Here is a 27,320-nt window from a genome sequence, read left to right on the forward strand (position 1 = left end):
CATGTACAGCGCCTAGTCTATGCCACGTTGTTCAAGACTCTACACTGTTGGACTGAGGAACTTGCAGTACCCCCATGGGCCACGTGGGTATCCAAGGTGCCATGGTTAATATACGCCAGGTAGGATTCTCCAACGCACAGTCTTGGTATACTTCTCCCAGTCCTCGCCATACTTCTCAGCACAAGCAAGGTTGTCCCGACGCTCTCTGTGCATGAGAAGAGTGGCAAAGTAGACGACATATAGATAGGTAAATACCATGCCGTAGCCCTTGGCAGGCCCCTGGACCACAACCCGGCCATCTAACATGGTGATGGTGCCAGATTCAGGCGGATCGATACCAGCAGGGAGGATGAGGTAGCCAGCCAGCAACGTCGGTATGCTGAAGGGCCAAGCCTGGATCCAGTCGCCCAAGTAGTTCATATGCCGCGACATACCCCACCAGCCTCCAGTCAGCAGTCTGGTCCCGCGCTTAGTCTGAATGAAGGGCAAGTCCTTCACGCTCGGGTGATCCGGCTCGGCGCGGAAGCGTTTCCTCTGTGAGTTGGTCGCGCGGAAGATGTACAGCCCCAGCGCGAACACGGCCGCGACGGCGACGAGCCCCGTGGAGCCGAGGTGCACCGGGTGGACCGATAGGTAGCGGCACTGCGTCGAGTAGAGAAACGGCACCCAGGCGATGTTGCCAAAAACGAGCATGAAGCCGAGGCCGTCCAGGGTGATGTCCATCATGCCCAGCAGGCCGCTCTCGAAGTACTGGCCCTCGAGGACGTAGTAGGTCTGGGCCGCCGCCGTGAAGAGGATGCTGTCGCTCAGGAAGCCGTAGGTGCGGTACTGTTTTGCGACGAAGGCGAGGTCGAGGAGGATCCAGCCAGTCAGGCCGGGCCGCATCTCCAACCAGGTCTTGAGATCGATTTCGCCGAATATAGGCAGCGTTATTCGCGGATTCAGCTCGCGGCCGATGATGAAGTCGTAGATGGCATTGCCGGTGTGGCCGCCGTCGGCTAACTCGCGTAGGTTGGGGTCGGGCTTGGTGGGGTCGATGCCGAAGCTGGCGAGGTAGACGTATAGGGATATCAGGTATGAAAGGATCAGGCTGGCAGTAAGGAGTTGCAGGTAGTTGTCGGAAATGAAAGTCCAGACAACGAAGTCGGCGCCTTGGTAGTAAGTACCAATGGCACAAGCGACCAGCTGGACGACGGTGGAAGAGAAAGCTGCAAGGGTTTGTTAGCATGCGATCAGCAGAGCCACGACAACTGTTTAGATCCACGCACAATTGAGCCGGTATTTGAGCGGCCGATCTGACTGCTTCAACTTGGTCCCCAAAATCTCATTCGCCGGAAGAACGACATGGAGGACCAGACTGAGCATGTAATAAGCTAGAAGCCAGCTGGTAACCCTCCAGCTCGCGAAGCTCCATATACCGTCCTGTGGCCAAGGGATCTGAGACTTGAGCGTCTCCCAGGTAAAATCTCTGGGGCTTAGCAGGATGGGGGCCGGGCAGCCGGTTTTGTCGTTGCAGGTGAAATATAAAACATTGAGGAGGACTGGGAGACTGAAGAATATGACCGGGGCACCCAAACTTCGCACAGGTTAGAAAAATAGTCGCGGGGCATGAGTGTTCCATTCACTTACGGGCCTCCAAACTCGTACTTAGGCTTCAACGGCGCCATTGCAAGGTTGTGTCAAGTTTCAACTCTGTTCGGAAAGTGGCTGGATTGAAGTACTTAGAGTTACGAAAGGAAGCTTCATCGAAATCTTTTATAAAAAAGAAAACACGGGAAAAGTTTGGTCTTTGGGCCGGAGCAACTAGCAAATGGTGCGATACGGAACTCAGATATCCGGCCGACGTCGTTGCTCGTATTCGTATTGGGGACTTGCTGGACTGGGCTGGGTGCTAAGGTCTGCACAGACCACTTGGCGCATAATGTGGGGGTTAGCGGCAAGCTTGGTGCTTGGGAATAGGGGCAATCTAAACGTCAACATCTGATTTTGCGACAAGGAATATAGATTAGAACAGATGCTAAGATAGCCAAAGTCAGCCTCAACTCATTCATGCAGCAGACCCATGCCAATTTCCAGTTTGGGCGTATGCACCAGTTGTGTCTCACGGACCCTTATCCTGCAGGGCGAGAGTCTGTCCACTCAACCTTACATCCGAACCTCTCGCGTTGAGAGACTCGATTGTCAATTTCTCCATCCTGCTCACTCCCTGTTGGAGACAAGCCGATCGTCCCGTCGTCGTGAAAAGCAGCTTGGTGCTACTGTTGCGGAGCGTCTCCACCAGCTCGAATAGAATGTTATTAGTGCTCCGATCGTCTAGCCAGTGAAGCCCGTCAACAACACAGAGCAGCTGCATGTTGAGAATCTTGAGCACGTCACCGAGCAGTCGCAGAGTCTCGGGCAGCGAATCCAGGGTTCCGTTGACCAGACTCAGCCGCACCTCGGACAGGTTGAAGCTGGTCTCGAAGTGAGGTAGCAGCAGCTCCATCGCTTGACGTGTCAGAGCCGTTATGAGAGCAACACTAGCTTGTTCCCGCGTACTGGCGTTGCCTTGACGTAGCTTCTCTCCCCTCGGAAGATGACAGAAGCTGTTGCAGATCAGGTTAGCACAAGAGTCTCCATACTCCGATGCAGGTAATTGGTCCCAATGGACTTACTACGAAATGACAGGTACGCTTCCCTGGTCGGCCAAATCGACGACTCTGGCAGCTATTGTGGAGAGAGGGTTATGCTCGTCCCTCGGCGGTGATGCCGGGCCTTCCAGCCAGAGAATACTGGGGGGCCCTTTGGCCCAGTCTGATAGCCGGCGGATGATCTGCTCTGTCTGCATCACAGGACGCATCTGCATTCTTCCAGGCAGGCGGACACGTCCCCGGTCGAAGAAGTCTTCGAACTGCTTCGAATGCAACAGAACGTCATCCGCCATGACTACCAGCTTGGGTGGACCTACCGTTGCCGATTGGGAAAGAGTGGTCATGCTTGTGAGATACCCGATAGGTAGGGTACTCCCCTGGAGCCCTGCTTCTGCAGTTCTGTTAGCAAGCGGATTGATGTGTTCTGGGGGAGACTAGTTGCTGGAACTCACGATTAGCTGCACGTATATCAACCACAGCTTGAAGCGCTTCGTCCCCCAGCATCCGGTTCATATTCCCCGCGAGCCGCTCCCATATCTTCTTCTGCGTCGCGATCTCCCGTCGCCTCATCATTTCGACCTGCTCGGCCTCCATCCGACTTGCTGCTGCAATGATCTCGGCTTGCCGTCGGGCTTCGCCTTCCCGACCAACGATTATATCTTGCTGCAGGTTCTCTATTTGGAGCCTCATCGCCCTAAGCTCGGCTCGTGAGCCCTGTTCGGCCAAGCGTTGGATCTTCTTGGCCTTTTTGTTGATGTTGCCAATTTCTCCCTCATACTTGCCACAAAGATCCTCGTTGAAAGAGCCCAGCAGTCTTTTCAGTCGTTTCTTTGTCAGGTAGTCTACGAGGTCTGAAAGGAGAAGAAAGATCTCGGCATAGAGGTTTGCTATGGCCTCTCTCATCTCCGGCGTATCGTACAGTTCGAGCTCCACTTGGCATTCTGCAACGTGATCTGTGATGGTAGAGAGAGCTTCAGATAGCCCCTCAATAAGTCGCTCATAGTTTGCACTGGCCTGCATTTTGATTAGCATGTCTTATTGTAAAAGTTTGAACATGTTCTGCCGCTGTGCGCTACCTTGAGGATCACATTCAACGTCCCTGTAAAGACGGATATGTACTCGTTGCCTTCCGGTAGAAGCTTGAGGAGGGACTTGTGTGAGTTGATGCCCCGGCACAAACTGCGAAACATGCGCATAGCTTTGCTGCGATTTGAATTCTCGCGCTGTCTGTGCCAGGTATCTTGTATTCGCCTGACAACTTCCACTACTCCCTCAACCGTGGGTTCCGACGAACGCAGGTCAAGCCGGTCATCTTTTGAGCACTCCCCATAGAAGACAGCGCATTTCTTTCTTAGGTTCGTTGATTCGACATGCAAAATCTTCTCAATCGGATCGCTACCTATGTTAGTCTCATTTCAGGCTGGACAATGGAAATGTTTACATATCGGCATCAGTGTCGTCGCGTCTCTCAAAGAAACGTCGCCAAGGGTCTATGTCATGGTATAGGCCTCGATCTTGGACCAGAACCTGCGTCAGTATATGCGCGGGGTTTTCTTCGGGGACTCTCTCGTCGACGTCAAAGCTGTACACTGTGACAGGGTGAGCCGACGGACAGCCAAAGAATTGTGCGATACGTGACCCGTGAAAAAAAAAAAAAAAAAAAAAAAGCGTTACTGGGGATACGAAGGTGGAAGCAGATTGCAATGGGGAAACGGCGGCTGGCGCTTACTTCGTACGATCCGTTGCGAAGCACGAACATCATCTAGTCCGTCCAACATCATGTCACAGCCTGCCTCTTCCAGTAGGCACTAGTATTAAATAAAGTATGAATGAGCAAGCTATGCTACCTGACGAGGAAGCGTAGCGATTAAAGAGGGAAACCTCGGCCTAGAGGAGGCTTGAGTTTCACACATCATTTTGCATTCATACTTCACCGAAAATGCAGCCAGTCTATGCATTAAAGGTCCTCACGTAATATTGCCACTCCATCGAGACAAATCAGAAGTTCGAAAGGCGTTCGGGTGTTCCCCTCATCGGAAGACCGTCCTATCAATTTGAAGCGATAAGAGATGCGGCTGACATGGCTAATGCAGTCTGGTCTCGGCATAAGCGGGTTTCATTTTCAGCGGCACTTTTCTTTTCTCTCATTTTGCGGCGAGCCTGACGAGCAGAAACCATTTAATCACTTGCCTGTACAATCCACCTTCTTCTTTTCGATTCATACCAAGGCTCCCCGGCAGAAATAAAAGACTCACAAGCGCCCTTACCCAGTAAAGCGTACCTTTTGATCCTTCGGCATCCGTATATCCGATCAGGTGCAATATTCATGGCAGAGTATAAGCCCGCACCTTCACCTGTTGTACCCACCCCGCACGAGGTTGACGTTTCCGTCATGTCGACCGGCGAACCTCCTCTTCATGAAGGCGGGCTGGGTACGACTCCGGATCCAAGCCCGTCGGTTCCGCCGGACTCGCCCTTGCCGCCCCCACCTCCCCCAACAGCAAAGAAGGCGCGCATAGGGTACCGTACGGAATACCGTCATTTGCGAACAAGAGAATTGATCAGGGACGAGACCTATGATACCCCTCGAACAGACCTGTCAACTGCCGACCACACACAGGACTTGGTCTTCGAACTCGTGAAGACATACCTGTATATTCCAGGTCGAAACATTCAAGACACCGATATGGGCCTTCTGGGTGTCACAGAACCAAAATATGCTATGAGAATATATTCGCCAGCAATTATTAACGCATTGAGAGCCGTCGTCGAATACTACCCCAGCCAGGACCTGAATGGCGACATCACAATCCAATCACCTTATTGCATCCTCGTGCATCATTACGATGAGCTAAAGCAATACGCCAAGACGCGCTCGGAAATGCCGCCGGAGACCTTATGTATACGCGACCGGCTCGTAAAGGAGCATATGGAGGTACTGATGCAATATCTTGACGAGACTATCATGGAAGGGGTGAGAGCCGAGATGGAGAGAAATGCGCGAGGATATCACACCTATGAATACGCCTGGGTGGGGTTTAAGCCAGGGAAGACAATCATCCAAAGCTTCAAAAGCCAAAAGCATTGGACGCCGGGAGTCCATCAGATCCATAACAGGTGGTATATTTCAAACCCCACCAGTCGCATGGGAGATTGTATTCTGGAGGCTGGATTACAATGGAAAGTTTCTCACACGGAGACGGGCAGCGGTAGATAGGGAGCGATTCGACGGGGAAGTAAGTTACGAGTCAGTTGACGTTCAATTACTCGACACGGACGAGGTGGAGGATAGCGAAGATCCTATGGTGCTGCAGTTGGTCGAATGGGGCCGCACATACTGTCGTCTATTGGAGAATCAGTATATGCATCACGAGGGACGATCTGCCACATTTCCGTACCAGCAGGTAAGCCCCTCAGAGCATCCCCATTCCCAGCCGGAAGTCTGACCTACAGTAGATTGATGGCCTGATCATGACAGATGCTGAGGAGGCAGTAGACATCGAATGCCCAGACAGATTTATGTCAGACAGTGATCTGCGCAAAAAGGGTTCACGTTGCTCATGCACCGTCTGCCAGAAGACCGGAGCCGAAAGCAACGAAAGCGGATTCGAGGCACTATTCGAAGACTACCATGAGATCGGTTCAGAACGATGGGTGGAAGATGAGTTGACTACGCATCAGTACCTACTCTGTCCTTATGAGCTTCTGGCTTTCGTCTTCAAGACCAGGAGTTGGGGTTAGACTCTTCAACCCTACAATACCTACTTACTGGATTAGCCCATCTAACGGAGTTTTAGTGCGCGTAAATATTGCCAATCTTCGGGAACCAGAGTTTGACGAGGGTATGGTCAAGCATCTGATTATGGACGAGGCCAAAAAGCGCACATTGACATCGCTTGCGAAAAGCTTTGCACGTAAAAACGACGCTGGAGAGGATATAGAGAAGCCCATGTGGAGTGCCGACTTTGTCTTAGGGAAAGGCACTGGGTTGATCTTCTTGCTCCATGGGAAGCCAGGTGTCGGTAAGACCCTTACAGCAGGTATGTTTCGAATCAAACGTCTGGCTGGAGTGGATCCACCTAACTCCTCCTTCCGAATGTATAGCAGCCTTCACACGAAGGCCATTGATGATTCTGACGGCCAGCGATATTGGCACGGATCCTCAAGACGTAGAGGAAGAGCTTTCAAAACATTTTAGACGGGCCAAGAACTGGGGGGCCGTTCTGCTTATCGATGAAGCGGATGTGTTCATGGAGCGACGCTCCACGGCTGACTTGACCCGTAACAGCCTTGTTGCCGGTTAGTCGTGAGCAATGTCCATTTTCGCTGCTCCAAGTACTGATATTACCTTCCAGGCTTTCTAAGAGCTCTCGAGTACTACGAAGGGATTCTGTTTCTAACTACCAACCGGGTGGGCTCATTTGATGACGCCTTCATCTCACGCGTTCACGTCCAGCTGTACTACCCCGAGTTCACCGACGACCAACGACACAAGGTCTGGCAAACCTTCATTGATAAACTCGAGCTGGAGCGTAAGGGCTACATGCGTCTCAGCTATGCAGCCAAAGAGTTTATCCGGGAAACCAAGAATAACCTCAAATGGAACGGGCGGGAGATCAGAAACGGTAATACCTTTACACGATGCCATAACACAGCGATGTACACATAGACTAACCCATGACGTCGTATCATTTAGCCTTCCAAACAGCTGTCTCGCTCGCCGAGTACGACGCGGAGAAAGATGAGGAAGGAACTATCCTCGTCACCGACCACCACTTACAGGCAGTGGTGGAGTTGTCCAAGGACTTCAAGGATTACTTGAAGGAGTTGCATATGGCCGACGAGGCTAAACGGGCAGAAGCTCGCGTTGAGCGACTGGACAGCTTCAGGGGGGAGACGAGCTAGGGAAACCACCACTCAGAGCATTTGGAATGACGAAGGTGGTACACCAGTTTGGATCAGGCAATTTGTGACGCGAAGTTGAATTCCTTTTTGCTCTTTTCATATTTCCCCATATTAGCGCAACCAGACCAGTCATTACACCTCTTTCACTCTCCACTGCTTCTTTTTCCTTCTTTTTTTCTATTGTGATCTATATATGTACATCTGAAACCGGCGCCGTACTCATCCAACGGAGAAATGTCGGGGGAGGTCCAGTAGCTGAATTGCGCAGTATTTCGCTTGGGTATCTTAAAAAAATGGAGACAGCTGTTGCCGTCTGACACGTGACTGTGCGCTCTTACTCATCATCTTCTGCTTCTCTTCGCGACGGCGGCCAAGCCCCCCGATGCCGTCATTGTCGTCTGCTAGCTGCGCTACGTACCTGGGACAACATTTCACGGCTGATTCCGCCAACAACAACACCACCACCCATCATCATCACCACCAAGCCGGAATAATCTCCCCTTGTTTCGTCGCCCACCCACATATTACGACACCACACAGCATCATTCAGCTCAGTGTCTTGTTTGCCACGCGCAGGGTCCGGCGCCACCCGTGTCCCCTTCCTTGTTCTTGTTGTGCTCGATGGAGGGCTTCGGGTAGCCATTGGGGCAGGTGTCGTCCTTCTTGGTGCCGGGCCAGTCGTACAGGGCGGAGCAGATGCCGCCTTTGTAGACCCAGCCGTTGCAGTGCCCGTCCGACGGGTCCATCTCGTAGCACGCCTCGCAGCACTCCGCGGCGTCTTCGGCCGTCGGGTACGCGATGTTCATGGGCGCGCCCGGGATGTAGAGCGCCACGTTGCTGATGGTCATGTCGAAGGTGGCCGGGTCGCAGGCGCCTCCCGGGCCCGTCGGCGACGGCTTGCCGCTGCTCGTCGGCGACGGCGCGGCGGTCTGCGTGGAAGTTGGGGAGTTGCTGCAAGTCCAGAGTCAGTAAGATTGGGTTGTTTTCCTCATGGAAGGCGTCGAAAGAGGGGGGGGTGCGAAAAAGAAAAGCGTTCAGCAATTTCGGGGGAGGTTTCGACTTACTCAGAGTCATTGCCGTGGTTGCCCGCCAAGGTGCGCGGGAGCAGCACGCCCAGCAGGGTGAAGGTGATGATGCAGCAGAAGGTCAGGATGGAGATGATGAGGTAGAAGCGGCGGTACTGGCTGATGTGCGAGCGGGCGCGCGCGTACCAGACATTTTTGACGGCGCGGAATCCCGACGGTGGTGCATTCGAGGCATGGCCCAGCTCGTAGAAGCTGTCTTGGGTCTGCCAGTGGGGCGCCATCTTGAAAGAGAAAGAGCGTCTTCGCAAGCTTCTGATTTCGGGGTTTCAATACTGGTCGCTTTCAATCCTTCGGGCGAAAGTAGCGAAATGAAAATTGATCTATCGATCGGTCGCGCCTCAGAGAAAAAAAGAATTCGATTTTTTTTTTCTGTTTCGGAGGGTTGGTTGTGTGGTTGGGTAACCTCGAGGCGACCACGCAGGCGAGGGAGGTGAGAGGTGAGTTTCCCCTCCTGGGAAGATGAATGAATGAGTGTCCCACGTTACGATGGCGGTTGCGGGCTTACTTCGGGTCGCGCAACTGCAGTAGCTGCTGCAGCGAGAAGAGAGGGAGGGAGAAAAAATGGCAAACAAAAAAAAGCAGGAAGAAGAGACGGTTTGTATGACGGAACGGGATTTTGAGTTGCGTGACGGTTGTTGACTTTGTCCTGCAAGGTAACAATCATCAAATCCTTGGGCTTTGGTGTTTTCCCAATATCCGGTGTGGAGGAAGCGTGAGAGTGGGTGGATAGGGGGCGTACCTTAAGTACCGCCCACTCCCAACGGTGGTCCAATGTAATTGTGAAGATGGGCACTCAACTTTGTTCACGGCCTGTGCAAAGCGTTTGTTACATACTACAGGTACTGGCTGACACGGAGACACGCTGCTGGAGGCCACTTTCAAAAAGGAATGCGGCTTCAGTACGGAGTAAGGATCGCTTAATTGGTCCCCACGTGGTTTTCATGGATGGATCCAGGGTCTGCACCTTACTGGATTTCGTATTTCGGTAGCCCCCCATTCTTTCGCTCTCGGCGCACTCTACCGACACCAACCCTGTCGGTCGCAAACGACCAATTTCACCTCTTCGTCAAAGAACTTGCTTCTCTTTTTTCGTTTCTCATTGCACTTTATCGACATTTCCCGGTCAGTTTTTCTCGACTTCAAAACCAGCGGAAACCCCGCGCGATGCAGCCGCTGAGGCCAGCGAATGTTTGATTGAAGAACATGTTTGCATCATCACCATGACAAGGACCAGCAGGTCATCCCAACGCAAGCACAACCGACAAGAGTTCTTTTGACGCAGCAGCGCCTCGCCTCGCTCAATTAGGGGATCTTATCAGGGGTATCATCAATCTGCTTCTCATCCACTCGTTAATTCCCCGAACCCGAACTCCAGCACGATCGCAAAACTTCGGGCAAGGCCCTTCCTTTCCGCCACTATTATTCCTTAGCGAGAGATCATCCGCGCACCAACAAACATGCTCAGCACCACCGCCGCGAGCGGGAGCACGGCCAAGGCGCCGCCCGCCGCCGGCGTCAGCGATGCGGCGGCCGCGTTTGGCAAGTCCGAAGCCCTGTGGATGAGTGGGATGACACCGACGACTTTCACGACAACCATGTTGTCGATTTGCGAGGGCTGGTAGACCTTGGTCATCGGCACGGTTCCGTGTGATGTGAACGTCGTGCGTGGCTCGACCGACGTGACGGGCGACCAGAACTGGGTGGTAATGGAGGAGCTCATGACGGTGGTGACGGGTTCGGCGTGGTAGTCGTGATACGTTCCGCCCCAGCACAAGTCTCCATTCCAACCCTTCAGGGCGGTCAAGGGGGTCACCGACGAGAAACAGTTGCCGTCACGCTTGTTCTGGTAGCCGCTGCGCCAGGCGAATAACCAGTGTCTACGGTCAGCTTCGGACTCATTCCATTCTCTGGGGACCACTTCTGGTATCTTTGGCTTGCTTACCTGGGGCAGCAAAATGCCAGGGTCTCCTCAGGCGCCATGATCTGGCGATATATCTCCAACAGTGGTGGCAGGCCAAAGTAGTTGGGCTGGTTTGCTACCTCGAATATGTCACCCGCCATCGACCCTGTGCTGTTCCACGCGACCGGCTCCCCCGCGGGACCGGGTGCAGGCGTGGCGCGCGCCATGGTGCCGACGGTGGTCCATCCCGAAGGACATGCCACGCCGGGGGAGAAGTAGCTGGCCACCCCGATCCCGTTTTCGAGATGGGGGATCTCGCTCCACAACGAGTGTACCTTGCTGTCGTTGGGATAGCAAGCAGTGTTCGTCGCCGTAGAAGTAGCCGTGGCACAGTCTGCCACATTGGCGATCATTGGCTTCCTGCTGTTGGCCTCGTCATAAATCCAGAGATTGTCAGTGGGTGTGGCGCATGAACGATCAGCGGTAAAGGTGGTGGTAAGTGGGCCATAGTTTACCGCCGCGTACCCGAAGTACTCCGTGGCGGTGGGCATGGCGAAGGGCGAACAAAACCGACCGGGATTTTCGTTTTCGATCTCCACTACAGTAGGAATGCCCAAGAGAGCCCACTCGGCGATCGCAATCTTTCCCAATCTGAGCGCCTCATCGTGAAAAAGAAAAGAATAAGGCGTCGGGTCTTCCTTAAGTACTTTGCTTTGGTTTAGGCAACAACCAAGAGAAACGTACGAGCAAATTTCCGACGTGGGTTGATATTTTTGTCAGCATCGTGGGCGCCATCTCGCTTACGGGATGCCCTGCTCTGTTTAAAGGGTCTGAAGGGTCTTTGCTATCGATTTTAGGGGTGGTCCCCACGGGCCTGGATCCATTAGCGGGGACAAGACCGGGGCGGCAACCGGACCCCGGCAGTCTGGTCATGTTCTTCCTTCCTTTTGGTTCAACGCCAAATGAGTCACTCTGTGAGTCTGTACACAAGGTATTGCGTTGAATAAGCTACAAAATAAGCACATCGTGAAGAGGCTAGAATCTTATGCTGAGCATCGAATACTCGGCCGGGTATCGTGGACCCACAGCCGCAGTCATTCACTGCCGAGGCTACTTACATCGGGGCTCGCGTCCAAGCTTTGTGGTGCCAGGCAAGGCATGCAGCATGTAGGCGCCTCACTCAGAAGATCGAGCATATGCGTTTTTGAAAAGAAATTCTAGCCGCTCGCTTGTATCATTAACTCTGCATACGGCACTTGACACGTTTCCGCACTCGACTGGGACACTTGGATCTAGCGCGTACGTCATTCTCCTGACGGCACGCGTCTGTTGAGCCCCTCCATGCTGCGGCTGACCTTTCATGCCCTTGAAACGACCGGGTTAAGCCGTCTGTGGAGACGTAATATAGAGATACTGCTAAGCTCCTTTTCATCGCCGGGGTAGCGACGAGTGACGTAATTATCAACGACGCGCATCTGATCTGGCGTCGCAATACCTAGTAGGGATTGATGTTTAACAGATCTCTCCGAGTTCCTAGTTGGTGATTCGCCAGCAGAACCACTTAGAATAAATTTGGAGCAACATGAATGGAGTTCAGGGGCAACATCACTAAAATTTCGACACCCCGAGATGCGGCATGTCGTCAACTCTATCTGAGCCATCCTTTTGCCCCGACAACGTTCCATTAGGGGGTAATGCAGTATCAGAGCTACTATTACATTATATGCCGCAGTAGCTACAATTTCAAGGCGAGTAATACAAAAGGTTACAATTTCATATTTACCATTTCACCGACATCTCAACAGTACTTACCTATCTTATCAGTCATGTTGCTTCGTCGATCAGGCACGAGGAACATCTAGTCGAGGTTGCTCTCTATCCCTCTCCCTCAGTAATCGTCGGGAAAGTCGGAGATTCTCGCGACTTGACCTACACCCAACGGCAAGGTACCGGCAGGACCGGGACTGAAGCGATTGTGCCAGTCTCCACTCCGTGCCTTCATGTTATCGTGGATGGCCTTGATATCGACGTCCTTGCCTATATGGAACCAAGTCGTGAAGTGAAGCCAGTGTCCCACGCCGTACTCGGCCCCGGTGTTGTGCTCCTGCCAGGCAAACTGGAAATCCATGCTGCATCTGGGACAACCCGCGACCGGACCCGTCATGAGCGGGCCGTAGGGCCCCGTCAGGACCCCACCGTTTGTGACTTGAGTCTGGCCGTTGGCGCCGGTCGAACGGCGTTGGATGCTGGTAGCGTTCGCGTCGAAGGTGCGGTTGTTTAGCAGTGTGGTATCATACTCCTTGCGGACCTCACTGCATGCACAACAGTACTCCATCTCGGTCCACCCGTCCGCGGACGTCACCATCTCGGACTGTCGCCACCGGGCAAAGAGCCCCTGGCCGGCGACCCACTTCAGCTTCCAGTGGCTACGCGTCGTCGGTATGTTGTCGCCGGCGATCAGCTCCTCGGTGCGGAGGTTCAAGTCGGCGGCGTCGACGAGGGGGGTCGTGTCGCGGCCCCGCTGCGACCAGATGCTGAAGGCGTAGACGACGAGCGGATGCCACCGTTTGGGCCGGTTGTCAAGCCCGTAGAGGAGCGTGCCCATGGTGTCGTAATTGAATCCTGGGTGCCCCTGCGCTGTGCACGCGTACCCGGTGAAGATGGTCCCCAGGCTGCGCAAGGGGTCGTGGACGACGCAGCACCACGGGCACGCGACATGGCCGGTGCCCGCCGCGGCCGCCTCGGCTTGCTTGACGTACTTGAACTGCATCCACAACTTCATTTGCCCAGTTCCCATCATCTCGGGTAAAGGCAACGGCGCCGTCGTCCACACGAACCCATCCATGACCGGGCGCACTCTGTTGTACAAGACTGCGCTCGAACGCGCGAGATCGGCCTGCTTAGGCATGGTGAGATTCCCGACTATATTATCGAAGACTTCGCTTGGCAAATCTAACAGCTGTTCCATGAGGGACGGCTTGAGCTGAGCCGCCGACTCTAGTGCTTTCTCAATCTCTGCGGACAGACCGCGAAAATAGTCGGTTTCTTCCGCACTGTGGTTGCTTCCCTGATACGCCATGGTGAATTCTTGGGTGCGTTAACTTGCGAAAGATAACTCACTTGGAATCGCGATAGCTGCCTCTGATAATGTTGAAATTTCGGTTCCAGAGTCTGTTCAACTTGTATGCTGCTCGCCCTTGTCGAACGGTGCTTCTGGCTGAGTAATTATCGCAGTCTTTACATCGCAACTGAGTACTATTGATATAGATACAAGGAACCAACAATGGGTCAAAGGTTGGGAATACAATGTCCTTGTGCTCTTATAGATGGATTATCCACGTCTCAAAGACAATACCAGGCAACAAAGAAGTTACCTACGAGAATACGGACTGTAAACCTCCCATAAGGAGCCCCAAGGACCGAGGCGCTTGGAAAGTTTCCTCTTTCCTCACCATCGATTCTTTTCGCGAACCGAAACACATCAATCCGCACGCTAACATTTCTACGTAGAGAACAAACATCCGTCAACATGTCTCGTCCCGACAAGGGAAAACAGCCGGCCACGGTCGAGCAGCCCGCCTACAACCCCGAAGGCCGCGATTTCGAGCCCCGCGAATTTGTCCGAGTGGCTACCACCTTGAGCGACATGGTGAAGCTCGCAGACCGCGACATCGAGTCCCGCACGTCCTCCAACGGCGAGGAAGACGATGTTCTCCGCAGAGCAGCAGATCCCCACGAGGAGAAGCCGCTCTTGGGCGGTCTGCCCCGAGACGCCACCAAGTACCAGTATGAGCGCGGAGAATACCTGGCGCAGCGCCTCGTCGCTGATCTGGGCCTTGCTCTGCGCCTCCTGGACAAGTACTTGTTGCCGAGCGGTAAGCGCCGCGACGACGCGGTCCCCACCAGACGGTTCTATCAGTCTATGGACGTCGACATGACCTGCATCCTCGCGCTGGTACACGCCTACCACACCCCCCACGGTCCGCTCACCGGAGTCGGACCGATCCAGCGGGAGAAGGCCGAGGGTCTCCTGTCCGTCCTCGCCCGTCGCGTCGCGCACTGCCGCGCCGCTTGGGCCCTCGAGATGGGAAAGAGCCCGCAGGACTCCCCCGAGCCCGCCCCGCGCCCGAGCACGGCGCAGCCGGCACCCGTGAGCGCCGCAGCCCACCTGCAGCACCTCGAGGTGCCGCAGCGCCCCGACTCGGCCGGCGGCGGCTCCGCCAAGTCCTCGGTCTCGGCCCGTCTCAAGTCCAAGCTCAAGGACAAATTCAGTCGCGCCCGTCGTGTCCTGAAGCTCCGCCGCCACGATGAAAAACGCTCATCCGACAACAAGCCGATCTACAATGCCCCCGCCGAAGAAGTGCATGAAGAGCGATCGTCGAGCTCCTCCAGCTCTTCGTCTTCCTCCTCGTCCTCCTCTTCGAGCGAGGAGGCTGGTGAGGCCGAGGATGCCGGTGAATCCTCGTGGCAGCTCCCCGAGCTGCCTGAGAACACCGCCTTCGACGGCTTGACCGAAGAAGTCCTTGGCTTCGCCGACGGCGCCAACGTTGCGGTCGACAACATCGAAAGCGTCAGCGGCTTCTTGGGGGCTGTAACCGACATCGTGACTGGCTTCCTCTCGATCTTCGCCGAGTAAATGTTGTGTATGCTTGTTCCATTTAGTAGGTGAGCGGCAGGGAACTTTCCGTTCCTCTGCAGGCTGATGATTTGTTTTACCGTACGTGACTTTATTCCGATGCCTCACCTCCTCACGAACAGCTTTTATTTAGAGTTAGACCCTCGTGCAGTCGATGAGACCACTTGTGTCTCCCTTCGGGGAACGGCTTGGTGAAGTCTAGTCGACCGCTCATACGAGGGCTTGTAGCAATGAATAACAGACTATCGATCTGAACACCTGTATTTTCTCACGTACTATGTGATGTACTATGTCTGTTTCCCTCAACCTTCGTTTCCTGTAGCAATCTTAGCAAGCCTGTGGTTTGTCAGGCGCAGATCGGCAAACCCATCCTCCACGTCATACCTCATACACGTATGAGTCTAATCAGACCAGTTTTACCTGCAATCAATGAGTTTCAGGGATAAGAGTGCGCTAGTGCTTGTTTGTCGACCCTCCTTAGTTGCTGAATAGGTCACTAGGGCTGTTGGCTTTACAGCATATACGAGTCAGCATTCTGTCCAAATAAAACCTTGCATACTCCCTGGTCTATGGTGTTACAGAATTTCACAATGTCTTCAAATAAGTCTCTCCTCAGTATCGCCTTTCTCCCGCCCTGTACCCAACCATGATAGATGCAGCTGGCTTAGGAATGGTAGGAGGGACGAGAAAAGCCTTTGGGGCTTTTGTCACAATTTCTTGTCCAGCTGGATGCCTTCGAGCTTGAATCAGTCAGGGCGAGGTCTTATCAGTTTAACCCCACCTATTGCCCGTTCCAGATCAATTCGGGCTTGTATTCAATGTGGTAGACAGGCTTCGTGCCCCTAAACTGTCTACATCATAAATTATAACTAGGCACTGATTGTCCCTACTGTTATAGAAATAGATTCAATACACAAGAGCTTTTCCCCACTTCTTGGTAGATACTGCCCGCGGCTCACTTTGTTTTCCATCACTTCTCCTCTAGTCGTACTTCATTGGCACAGAAGTCGATCGGTCCAAAAACAACGCGCATATTCGAGACCAAACTAATTTTTCCCCGGAGTACACACATTCTCTCCACATCATATGCTCTTTTCCTTGGTATCTTGTCTCCCAACATTCTGTCTCATGAGAAAGCAGGATGGTTTGCTACATCGCCCCAGCTGCTCACCAGCTGGGCCTCGAGAAAGAAAAGACCGAGCGTCTTGAGCGTGATAACAAACGCCTCAAGGGGGAGGTTGCCCGACTGAAACTCGAGAACGCGGCCCTGGAACGAGCGCTGGGCAAGGTGCCGAAGAAAAAACCACACTCCGCCCAGTCGGTCACTGCTGGCAACAACGTACAACACTTGACAACAGTCGTACAACATCCGTACGCACGACCAACTGTTGCCTCCACCAACCGTGTGAAGTCGACAGGAACCATCGCCACTCCAAAGCCACATTCGACAACATTGTGCCAGGGTACTACGGGTCGAGTCTACACTTTCAATGACGGCCGACTCATCGAAGTTACGCATCGGACTGGTGAAAATATGCGTGACTTTCATGCCCGCGACAACGGCAATAAACACGGTTATACGCGTGCCACAGTATCATCTTCCCAGAAGGTGAAACTCTGCGCGCCTGCAACGCCGTGCTCTGACGATGCCGACTGGGGGGACCGAATCCACCGGTTGGGCAGCGAATCCTCAACCACAACAGTCGCCGAAACTGGGAACGAGAGTGCGGTCGTGCCGACCGATACATTGAATGAGAGAATTTTCGATCTGAATAGATATTCGACCTTGGAGCACGTAACGCGGCTCCACGACGCCATCTGGAAGAGCCAAGCATCGTGTTACGTCAAGATACCATCTAACGTCGGCTGGCACTTATTGAGCGAAGCACTTGAGCTCGCTCAGGAGACATTTTACGAATTCTGCAAGAGATATGTGCCCAGGCTCCGGAGGCGCCAGTTTCCCGGCGGAAAGCACGAAATCCGATTCGAGTACGATACGATAGAGAGTTATGTCGGTTACAGAACCACCGAGGGCATCTCACTTGAGGGATACTACTATATAAGCGTGGCTCTGCGAGATATGAGAAACCTGAGGAACGCTTGCAGTCATTTCGAGGGCCAGCTGCTAGACCCTCTTCACTACGCACGTCACCTCGCGCGGGTCCAGACCCTCGCGATAGCCCTCAACGACGAGCCGAGAGCAACGAAAGCCCGCGCACTGCGAGACGAACTCGGCAACGCGGCGGCGGAGGCGCTCGATGAAATCGAGCGCCTGGGTTGCGCATCGATCGTCTGCTTTGATCATGAATGGGAAGCCCACCACGAAGCGTTCTTCAACAGGTTCTGGGTGCTCCGAGCAGACCATACCTATGAAATCAATGCAGACGAAGATCGCTGCCTCACGTGGTCCGGCATCGAGTTCCCGCTACCTATCACCTTGGCTGTTCGGGCTTGGAAATCGCATTGGGACTTCTGAAACGCGGGGGACAGAGTGGAGGAACTTGATAATGAATCAACCAAGAAGAGACGGCCTAAATACGATTCCTAGAAGCTTGGTTGCTTTCCAGGGTTATATGGTCACCAAAGCAGGCGAGAAATACTAATTGGATTCCGGTACACTGGAGATGGATCACCCGGTGCAATTGGTGTGCTTGGATATTTTTATACTTTTCGGATATAGCAATTGCTTGCTTGAATGAATTTTGATGGGCTGAGCATCATCCTTTTTACTTGCAACTATTTGATGTGCCTACTTGACACTGACAGGTGGCTCTTTCGTGAAGGGTAAGCCACTCGCTACTGTGCTTATTGTCCCCTTGTACCTATTGTATCTACTTCAATTGTTCCTATTGTATTCAATTCCGTATTGCCATTGTACCCACTTCCTACAGTGCCATTGTTTTGATCACTATAAATGGAAATAAAGTTTGGCACGCGGGGGATTGCCTTTCTCCGGTAACCTGCTCACTCTGCCTTGCTATGCGAATAAGAACCCGGGTTCTAGCCGACATCTTGGTTGTACCCAACAACGAACATCTTTTCTCGTGGTCACTTCTCATTCTCATAACAGTAAAGCGCACCATTGCGGTTTGTCATTGACCCTGGTCCATCTCGTCTTCAGGCAAGGCACCCTTCGCAATCTCCTCAAGATGGCCCTTCAACATGATACCGATCTTGCCAACGCCGAGATTGAACGATTGACGAGAGAGAACGAACAGCTGAGGCTCAGGCTGAAGCTAGCCGCGTTTACGAACTATTCAACCGAGAGGCCAGTCTCAACAAGTTCGCATCCGACGTTCACGACTTCTAGCAGCACGCCAAACAAGAGAAGCTCTTCTGCCGGGCAAACCAAAACGAACTCCCAAGGAAAGTCCTATCTTCGCCCGACATCTGCTTGGATGAACCGAACGAGATCACCCGAGCCCAAGGCAAAGCAGACATGTCCGGCACGGCCACATACCTCTGCCTGCGAGTCCATGCGGTCATTCATGCAGCCTACCATATCTTCGCTCAACAAGGTACAATGGTGGGACGGTGGCGACTACGGCCAAGGCAACTACGACAGCGAGGATGATTCGGAGCCGGATGAGTGGAAACACCACTGGGACTCCTGTCCTGATTCAGACGTCCCAGGTAGCGGCAACTCGAGCACGTGTGTTGACGACCAAGAGCAAGAGTCGTGGGTCCGGGCCCCTACTTCAGATCTTCCCGTCGAGGAGGAGCCACCGACCTTGGCAGAGCGCACTCGCCTCTACGACAGTGCGTTCGAGAACGAAGCATCCATACACGTCGAAATAGAGTCCGTCGTAGCCTTTCGCCTCCTAACCGAGGCATTCGATCTTGTCCGCAGCGCCTTCTACGACTTTTGTAAGGAGCACCAGCCTGGTATCTGGAGAAAGCAATTTCCCGGTGGGCCGCACGAGGTGCTGCTGGAATATCCCGAGATCGTACGGTATCTCGGCTATTGGCATAACGACAAAGTTCCCGACGTGCATTATGTATGCGTCCGCAGCTCGCTACTCCGCGTCAAGGACCTAAGAAATGCCCTATGCCACTTTGCACCTTACCGAGGCGTCGAAGCGTACGATGAACTGATTCGAGATGCGCAAGCGGCGGTGGTGGACATGAATGACGAGCCACGCGCATCCAAGCTTCGGGCACTGCGCGACGAGTTGCGGGCCATCGCAGGAGAGACGCTGAAGGAGATTGAGGAGCTCGGGATGGTGTCTATAACCCCTTGCCATCGGGAATGGAAACCGCATCATGAGGGCTTCTTTCGTACTCTGCTCGACGGCAGGCCTACGTGTATTCGCGATGATCCGGCCTATCAGCACAGTCCAGCCGTTCTCCTAGCTTTCGAGGCGTGGAGATGGCAACGGCAACGCCTTGGTCTGGATCACCCGCTGTTAGAAGGCGAAGACATTTCGAAAGGTCTGTTTGACTAAGCAACAGACACATTCTGTTCTCTATAGAGTTGCCCAATATGTTAAATAAATCACTTTCGCATCACTTCTGGAATAATATACATTTGCTTTTGTTTTGCTTAGACTAGTCTCACTCCCTGTCATCATTTAGCGAGGCGCCAAGCCAGACGACGATATGGAACCTCACATACGAAGCACTAGGGATATCGGCCGTCGAATTGTACGTCCGTTGATGCTTAATCTGGCATATTGATATCCTCGGCGGGTCATGTCTTTGTACTATGCAACGTGCTACTCAGCTACTCAAGCTGCATTGGGTCAGCTCCGACAATAGCTGGGTTAGGAGCCAGAACAGTCTGGCCCAAACGTGGTCTTGATGTGAATGTTGGGTGATTGATGTACAAAAGGTACCTTCTCTTTTTTCCTACTATAAAAACACGTCCCAGAAGCAGCCCTTAATTTTTCAATCAAAAACAACATTCATCCAGCAACCATTCCTCATTGCATTTTGAGAAATTGATCTTGTTTCTCATCACAACCAGTCTCCCCAGCAAATGAACCCGAAACAGCCACTTTCCTTTCTACAAGAGCAACTCGCTTCTTTCTCGCCGTTCTGCTCTCTTCAGAGTCAAGATGGTGCACTTCGTCGCTTCAGCATCCCATCAGCTGGGATGCGAGAAAGCGAAAGTTGAGCTTCTCGAGAAGCAGATTGCCGCCCTGCAACTCGAGAAAGCCGAACTGCAGAGTCAGTTGGATAACAGACCCAAGGCATCGACCAAGCCAAGCATGTCGCGGGACAGAACCGCACAGAAGCCAGACAAGACAGCAACAAAATCCTACCTTCGACCTACCGCCGCCTCAGCGAGACGCACCGAGCCAAAAGAGGCGGTCCCAGTCGACAGCCCATCCCCGAGCAGCCCAGTCGTCAAGGGCACACTAGGAAGGATCTACCAATATGAAGATGGAAACCTCATCAATGTAACCCCCAGAACGGGAGTCAAGGCCGACTACTGGCACGGACAAGAGTATAACTTTATGAACCCCACCGAATCCTCGATGAACAAGCTTCGCTCGAAGGTAGAGCAAAAGAAGCAGCGCAGCCCCGACAGAGAGAGTCCTACCCCGGAACCCGATTGGTGCGATGGTTTCGCCGCAGACGATGCTGCATCCTGGCCAGTCAACAACGACCTTCCGGAAAGCCCGCCAGCCCCACTCGACGAGAATCCCACCCTGGCAGAGGTTACTCGCCTGAAGGAATCCTTCTGGAAGAACGAGCCGTCGAAATATGTCAACATCCCGTCTGACTTCGGCTGGAACCTGCTGAACGAAGCGCACGTCCTTGCCAAAGGCGCATTCCGCGACTTCTGCAAGGAAAACGTACCGGACCTGTACAGACAAGAGTTTCGCGGAGGCGATCAAGACGTTCGTCTCGAATACGTAACGATATCCGACTATTATCTCCGCTGGCATAGCACCGCGCGTTTCAACCACGTCGTGTATAACGCTCTAATGGACACGAAGGATCTGCGGAACACGTGTAGCCACTACCGCGGCCGTAACCTGACAACCCGTAGCTTCGACTACTACCTCAAGATTGCACATGAGTTCGCTGTGGCCGTACGCGATGCGCCGAGAGCGCATAGATGCCAGGAGTTGCGCGAACAGTTGGCAGAGAAGGCAGCTGACACCTACGAGGAGATTGAAACACTGGGATACTTGAGCTTTGTCTCTACTCGGCGCGTGTGGGAGCCTCACCACGTGGCATTCCTAAAGGACTTCACTTGTCGCACATACGAGTATCGCCTGTTTTCACCTGTTATAGCACTGGTAAGCACTTTTATTCCGCATTATCCTGATGTTTCATGAGGGATTAAGTAGCCGCTTATTTGGGAGGTTTTTGCCATTCCCTCTTGAGACATGTTGGTCGCTCCAAGAAGATACTAACGCCGAGAGTCGATAGGTGGTGCAAAACTTCCGGTGGCAGCAGGAGAACTTTGGCAGTTATGATTCCGTCGAGGAGATTGAAGCCGAGGAAGCTGAGGAAGCTGAGAAGGACGCCTGTGAGGACGCCTGTGAGGACGCCTGTGAGGACGCCTGTGAGGACGCCTGTGAGGACGCCTGTGAGGACGCCTGTGAGGACGCCCATGAGGAAGCCGATCAAGACGCCAACGAAGACACTGATGAAGACCACAATGAGGAACACCGAGACGATGCTCACGAAGAGCATTGAGAAAGGCACCACGAGGACGGCCACTGATGGGGTTATGGTCCTCAAACATGTCGGTATATTGTGCGAAACTAGCTATGGGCCCAGGACTGCTTCGATGGCCAGTTTGTAATGGTTGCGGATGACACAATGCATATGCACAAAGTGCTAAATAATATTCTGCCCTCCAGTGTTTTCAGTGCGAACAGAGTAGAGGTATGATCAGTTGTCTAGTGGCGTGCCAGGCATGTGCCTGGATCAGCACTTTACTTAATCTTTTTTGGCATGGGAGGACTGCCTTCATTATCATTGTCTCGAAGGCTGTCATGAAGATCGTCTTCGCCGTTATTTCTTTCATTTCTATTTATTAGATTTCAAAGGCGCGCCATGCTAGAGGCCGTGATTTATGGCCGGCCGCTTATTATACAGCCACGGGCTGGTAATTCTCTCAACTGTAAGCGTCTAGAAGGACTGCATCAGTTGCTTTTAGAGGCTAGCTTCACATGTTTATTATAAAGATCGTTAGAGCCAAAGGGCCTAGGCATACCCCAGAGGCGCCAGCGAAGTCGCATCTTAAACCGATGCCACAGCCTCCTCGAGTTGCCACTTCGCCGAGCATATGTAGCACCTAAGGTATGCAGTCGAACAATCAAATACAACAACTATCGATACAGGAGCTAGCTCATTGTTTGGGGTCGAACATTACCTTTTGTATGACCTAGCTATGTCGCCAATGGCGGGGTGCTGTTGTGCCCTGAACGTGACAACACCGTGAGCTCTAGGTGGTTAACTCGATACATGTCGCTCTAGAAAGACCTTCAACCAGAATCCTTTTTTCCTTTCCTTGCCTCACAATAATTTGCACACACAAACCTTTTTCTCTCGTTTCACCTTAACAAGTGATCGTTTTACCTTCAACATTGCCACGTTAAACGCGAACACCACAGCAACGCAAATACACACACTAAGCAAGATCCAAGCCTGATCGCTGAGATACCCGTCTTGTCTTTCTACGATGCCAAGATGGCATCATACCAAGCCAGACTGATGGGAGAGAGGGAGCGGCTTCAGAAGAAGCTCGACCAGGTAAACAAGAGCTACGATGCCTTGATGCTGAGAGACCAGACACCGAGGAGCATCTGCTCGCCGTCCCCATCGATCAATGCTGAGAGAACAAAGACAACTCCAAAGGCATCACCAGCATCATATCAGCAAGCCACTGCAGCCTCCTCTAGCCGCGCAAAGGCAGCGCAGAACGTTAACGAGACCACAACAACCAAGACAACGCCTATTCGACCGAAATCAACCGTTTTATCCCCTTCCTGGGGCTTCATGCGACACACAGCCTCTTCCCTCCAGAAGATTGAAGAGGGAAGAGTCACCCCATCAACAAGACAAGACAGCCTAGGCGCGTGGGGCGCAGCAGAGGTACCCGAAGAGGTCACCGAAGAGGTCACCGAAGAGGTTACCGAAGACGTTACTGAAGACACCGCCGAAGAGAATACGAGCGAGACGGCAGACGAGACTCAGGATCCATACAAATCACGACCTCCCCCAATGTCGGACGAGGAGGTTGCTCTTCTGGCGGAGCAGACCCGACTGGAAGATGACAGCTGGGATGATCCGGCTGCGTCTTACGCCGTCATCTCCGAAGATGGCTACTGGCTCTTACAGGAAGCGTACTCCATCATCCAGGAAGTCTTTCACGACTTCTGTAAGAAGCACCAGCCGGTTCTTTGGATCAACGAGTTTCATGGCGGACCGCGAGAGGTGCGCTTTGAATGGACAACAGGGGAGACATATTGTAACTTTTGGAACATCCCAGACATGTCGATTCGAGGCAAGCTGTTTGATTCTAGGCTCTTGCGTAATGAGCTCTGCCACTTCTCAGGTCATGAGTACACATTCACGTACGAAGAGCACATCCAGAACGCGCAGAGATTTGCAGTAGCTTTCAACGACGCTCCGAGAGCTGCTAGGCTCCGTGCTTTACGCGACGAGCTGAGAAAAGTCGCCGGCGATACACTCCTGGAGGTCGAATCTCTGGGTTATGTGGCAATCGCACCGAAGGGGCACCACTGGGAAGCCCATCATGAGACATTTCTTCAGCGATTCATGAACAGTTATGAAAGAGGAGATGCAAATCTGAACATCAATGGGTTCCAGTTCTCACCTGTTCTAGAACTGGCCTTTCAGGCTTGGATATGGCAGAGGAAGATACAAAAGACCAGGTTTGAATTCCTGGAGGAAAACCCAGAGCACGCTTCTAAAGGGCAAGAACAGTCATCGACTGTCATCGTTGATGAGGAAGAGTATCTCACTGATACTGAGATCGAGCTGCTCTGGGATGGCTGATCAGGGGGACTGCAAACTGATCACTCAATAAAGATAATGGACAAACGCGCGGAGAATATGGGGGAGCATGTCCATAGATATGAATATTGAACAATGTGCACCTCTCAAAATACTTTCAAGATGATTTTCAAGTTCGTTTATCTTTGTATATCAGCTGCAACGCCACTTCTTGTGCGGATTGAGAAGGACGTGAATCACCTATACCATCCACCCCAAATTCTGCTTTCCACAGCCGCATACTAACTTGATCAAAGCATTACACTTGATGGCAGACACTACTGCTGTTAAGCGACCTGAGATCCCCACCACACCGTCATCGGCTTTATATCTCAAGCCCGTCATCCCACGAGGAATCGACAAATTCAGCTTCTCCCAACGCAACGGCAGTATTTCGAATCCCGCAGTTATGTGTAGCACTGGGAGTCCCTACTGGTACGAGCGATTCCAAGGACAGCATCACCACCCCCCTTCCTGGTCAGGTTGTACGTTTGAAGAAATGCAAGGCCTTTGGTGCCATAGTCTTTGGAGACGGAGTTTGCAACGACACAGGAACGCAGAGGTGCAACAGCAAGATGCCAAGATCGTTGCATACTCAGCCCCCGTCATACCCACGGCGGTACGTTTCCAAGTACAGGGCGGTAGAATGGCGAAGCGGGCCATACCAAAGTGCATACGCAAGGAAGAGCACAGCAGTCGGAGATACAGCATTCGCGAGACCAAGATTCGGAAAGGCCAAGGACGTCTGTGATATCCATCACGAACTGCCGAAAAGGGCAGATATCAACCGCGACGAAACGTGTACCGAATCGCTCAACAATAGTCTTGGCTAATCTTCAGACCCGGGTCAACATTGAAACAGGCACGTAATACTTCGGGTGCTGTGAAAACTTCATTTTAAGTTTAGGTTCTTGAGGAAAACCTTCTCCTAGAAGGGACCGGAGTTAGCAAGGACCCTGCACTCTTGTTATGCTTTGGGCCTATTTCTTATCCTTTTAACTCATTGTCCGATTGTACTTTTTCGTCCTGAACAATACTCATGCACAACGAGAGTACCTAGCTATACGACAGACATCCTTGCTAAATGTTCATCTCTATGATCTCTTCCTCCTTCTATAAACACCCTTTGGCTTGCAACACCCAACATCATCCAATTTGCCTGCCTCATATTCATAAGAATCATCGTAAAGCATACTAGTGTCGCGGCAAGAACTTCAATAAAACCAACATCAAGTCGGCGTCAGGATGACCGAAACTCCGGCACTCGGCTGGGGATCAACCCCATGCTCGAGTCAACTGAAAGAAGACCTCACCAATAATTATCATAGTAAATTCTCTTGGAAGGTACTGTGGCCCGAGATCCGTGCACCGTTGCAGGCGGCCTGTGAAGTTGTTACAGCACAAGCAGCAAAGTTAACCCCATATGCGTGCGGTCTAGGCTTCGACGACAGCCTAGACGAGTTTCATTCTCAAGACACCAACAAAACCTGTGATGATGTCCGTGTTCCATACAATACCACAAGAATGGAATGGGGTCACATCGACGGCGATAGTCTCCAGGACTTCTCAGCAACTTGGGACGCTTGCCCTGCTCCCTGTGATACTACTGGTACAGAATGGGGCAGTGACAGGAAGTTCTGGGAATTGGGAAACGGAGAAACCCGTACCGAAGAGGAAACTCCCCAACAAGACCCAACCCGCCTTCACGAGACAAATTTTGATAACGAGGCCTCAACTTATATCGAGATTGAATCCGCTACGGGACTGCGTCTTCTGACTGAAGCGTTAGTCATCGCAAAGGAGGCATGGTACGACTTCTGCCATCAGTACCAACGAGATATCTGGAGAGACTACTTTCCCAGCGGACCACACGAGGTGCTCCTAGAGACCCCCATGATCGAGGAGTACATCGGACGCTGGCAGCACGATCACACACCTCCTGGCGTCACGTTCCTGGGCGCCACTCCCGCCCTCCGTTGCGTGAAACATGTAAGGAACGCAGTCTGCCACTTCCGGCCGGTGGATTGGGCTGTCAAGGACTATGACCGCCTGCTACAATACTCTCATGCCGTTGCCGTGGCTCTGAACGACGAGCCGCGAGCCATCAAGGTCCGAGAGCTTCGAGATGAACTGAGAGACGTGGCTGCCGAGACCCTCTCGGACATTCAGAACCTGGGACTCACCTCCGTCGCGCCTTGTCGCCGCGAGTGGGAGCCCCATCACGAGTGGTTCCTAGGTGGTGTAGTCAACAGATCAATGGCGGGCCACGATGCGGAAGAATATGAGCATGGGCCGGCAGTTTGGCTCGCCGTCGAGGCCTGGAAATGGCAGCGCCAAAGTTTTGGATTGGATCACGATGAGTAGCAAGTTGCCGATTATCTTTTCCGAGAAATACCAAGAGTACTGATCGATTACGAGAGACCACTGTACGACCGTGGAAAAGGCATTCTTATTTCAACCGTGAACAACAGCTACAATGGTATCGGAGCATCGAATGGGATTTAGCGATGTACATGACCCGTGTATCGATGCGTTTCAGAGAGCAAGCGGGGTTATGGGATGTAAGTAGGAGAGCCCGGTCCCGCCCAGCACCGAAGAGGTTGCTGAAGAAGATGCGAGCGAACCGACAAATACGGCTGAGGTGAACAGGTACGCAGACCACGACCCGGATATTACCGAGCGTTGGGACGAACTCGTAGCCGACATCAAGAAATCGTCAGGGCCCGGCCCGGTGTTGACCCGGCAGGTTGGTGTCCTGGCTTGTAAGCGATGCCTTTTCCCAAAACACCACAGTCGACTCTGGCCCAGATCATCTCAGTCCCAAGCAACCGGACCCCACCAGATAAGACAGAGCTGCTGGATAGGTAGTGAGCTTCCAGTGGGAGCCCCGCCTATTGTTCAGCATGGTTCAATCAGTAGTTTTCCTGATAGTTGCTTGACACCAACGCGATTGACAGGTACAGCAGTCTGTTCATATTGTCAATTGATACAGATACGTATTTGCCCCTCCAAATTACATCTCAAAGCGTCTTCCTAGAAACACCAATACGAGACGAGTTCTTGGCTATTTTTCGCATACCATTTTCTTTTCTTTTTGGATATCTGGTGCAACAAATTCCATTCTATGAGGAGATCCTCAAGAGGACTGGTATTTTCTCCAGACACCCTGCTGCCCACAGAGG

At 52.7% G+C, this 27,320-nt stretch overlaps 12 protein-coding genes across 12 annotated transcripts; 7 read left to right on the forward strand and 5 right to left on the reverse strand.

Moving 5' to 3' along the window:
* Positions 1–105: 105 nt before the first annotated feature.
* On the reverse strand, positions 106–1,667 carry PG985_011854 (delta-sterol reductase; the record flags this gene model as incomplete). The annotated part of the gene is made up of 3 exons (XM_066831621.1): positions 106–1,208; positions 1,269–1,576; positions 1,630–1,667. The coding sequence occupies 3 exons, from the start codon at positions 1,665–1,667 to the stop codon at positions 106–108; spliced, it is 1,449 nt and encodes a 482-aa protein (XP_066679671.1).
* Positions 1,668–2,101: 434 nt separating this feature from the next.
* Positions 2,102–3,650, reverse strand: PG985_011855 (uncharacterized protein; the record flags this gene model as incomplete). Its single annotated transcript, XM_066831622.1, has 3 exons — positions 2,102–2,585; positions 2,655–3,021; positions 3,083–3,650. 3 exons carry the CDS (start codon positions 3,648–3,650, stop codon positions 2,102–2,104), a joined length of 1,419 nt encoding a protein of 472 aa, XP_066679672.1.
* A 2,824-nt stretch (positions 3,651–6,474) lies between these two features.
* PG985_011856 (uncharacterized protein) lies at positions 6,475–7,535 on the forward strand (the record flags this gene model as incomplete). Its single annotated transcript, XM_066831623.1, has 4 exons — positions 6,475–6,670; positions 6,735–6,929; positions 6,986–7,255; positions 7,339–7,535. The coding sequence occupies 4 exons, from the start codon at positions 6,475–6,477 to the stop codon at positions 7,533–7,535; spliced, it is 858 nt and encodes a 285-aa protein (XP_066679673.1).
* Positions 7,536–8,086: 551 nt separating this feature from the next.
* PG985_011857 (uncharacterized protein) lies at positions 8,087–8,841 on the reverse strand (the record flags this gene model as incomplete). Its single annotated transcript, XM_066831624.1, has 2 exons — positions 8,087–8,486; positions 8,600–8,841. The coding sequence occupies 2 exons, from the start codon at positions 8,839–8,841 to the stop codon at positions 8,087–8,089; spliced, it is 642 nt and encodes a 213-aa protein (XP_066679674.1).
* Positions 8,842–10,046: 1,205 nt separating this feature from the next.
* PG985_011858 (uncharacterized protein) lies at positions 10,047–11,071 on the reverse strand (the record flags this gene model as incomplete). Its single annotated transcript, XM_066831625.1, has 2 exons — positions 10,047–10,473; positions 10,563–11,071. The coding sequence occupies 2 exons, from the start codon at positions 11,069–11,071 to the stop codon at positions 10,047–10,049; spliced, it is 936 nt and encodes a 311-aa protein (XP_066679675.1).
* Positions 11,072–12,408: 1,337 nt separating this feature from the next.
* On the reverse strand, positions 12,409–13,599 carry PG985_011859 (uncharacterized protein; the record flags this gene model as incomplete). Its single annotated transcript, XM_066831626.1, has 1 exon — positions 12,409–13,599. One exon carries the CDS (start codon positions 13,597–13,599, stop codon positions 12,409–12,411), a length of 1,191 nt encoding a protein of 396 aa, XP_066679676.1.
* Positions 13,600–14,049: 450 nt separating this feature from the next.
* On the forward strand, positions 14,050–15,156 carry PG985_011860 (uncharacterized protein; the record flags this gene model as incomplete). Its single annotated transcript, XM_066831627.1, has 1 exon — positions 14,050–15,156. The coding sequence occupies one exon, from the start codon at positions 14,050–14,052 to the stop codon at positions 15,154–15,156; it is 1,107 nt and encodes a 368-aa protein (XP_066679677.1).
* Positions 15,157–16,297: 1,141 nt separating this feature from the next.
* On the forward strand, positions 16,298–17,632 carry PG985_011861 (uncharacterized protein; the record flags this gene model as incomplete). Its single annotated transcript, XM_066831628.1, has 1 exon — positions 16,298–17,632. The coding sequence occupies one exon, from the start codon at positions 16,298–16,300 to the stop codon at positions 17,630–17,632; it is 1,335 nt and encodes a 444-aa protein (XP_066679678.1).
* Positions 17,633–18,305: 673 nt separating this feature from the next.
* On the forward strand, positions 18,306–19,601 carry PG985_011862 (uncharacterized protein; the record flags this gene model as incomplete). Its single annotated transcript, XM_066831629.1, has 1 exon — positions 18,306–19,601. One exon carries the CDS (start codon positions 18,306–18,308, stop codon positions 19,599–19,601), a length of 1,296 nt encoding a protein of 431 aa, XP_066679679.1.
* Positions 19,602–20,213: 612 nt separating this feature from the next.
* PG985_011863 (uncharacterized protein) lies at positions 20,214–21,810 on the forward strand (the record flags this gene model as incomplete). Its single annotated transcript, XM_066831630.1, has 2 exons — positions 20,214–21,363; positions 21,617–21,810. 2 exons carry the CDS (start codon positions 20,214–20,216, stop codon positions 21,808–21,810), a joined length of 1,344 nt encoding a protein of 447 aa, XP_066679680.1.
* A 999-nt stretch (positions 21,811–22,809) lies between these two features.
* Positions 22,810–24,141, forward strand: PG985_011864 (uncharacterized protein; the record flags this gene model as incomplete). The annotated part of the gene is made up of 1 exon (XM_066831631.1): positions 22,810–24,141. The coding sequence occupies one exon, from the start codon at positions 22,810–22,812 to the stop codon at positions 24,139–24,141; it is 1,332 nt and encodes a 443-aa protein (XP_066679681.1).
* A 1,521-nt stretch (positions 24,142–25,662) lies between these two features.
* Positions 25,663–26,502, forward strand: PG985_011865 (uncharacterized protein; the record flags this gene model as incomplete). The annotated part of the gene is made up of 1 exon (XM_066831632.1): positions 25,663–26,502. One exon carries the CDS (start codon positions 25,663–25,665, stop codon positions 26,500–26,502), a length of 840 nt encoding a protein of 279 aa, XP_066679682.1.
* Positions 26,503–27,320: the final 818 nt, after the last annotated feature.

This window comes from Apiospora marii, assembly GCF_038362585.1.
Source record: "Apiospora marii strain CBS 49790 chromosome Unknown utg000009l_segment0_segment0, whole genome shotgun sequence".
Lineage (NCBI taxonomy): Eukaryota > Fungi > Ascomycota > Sordariomycetes > Amphisphaeriales > Apiosporaceae > Apiospora > Apiospora marii.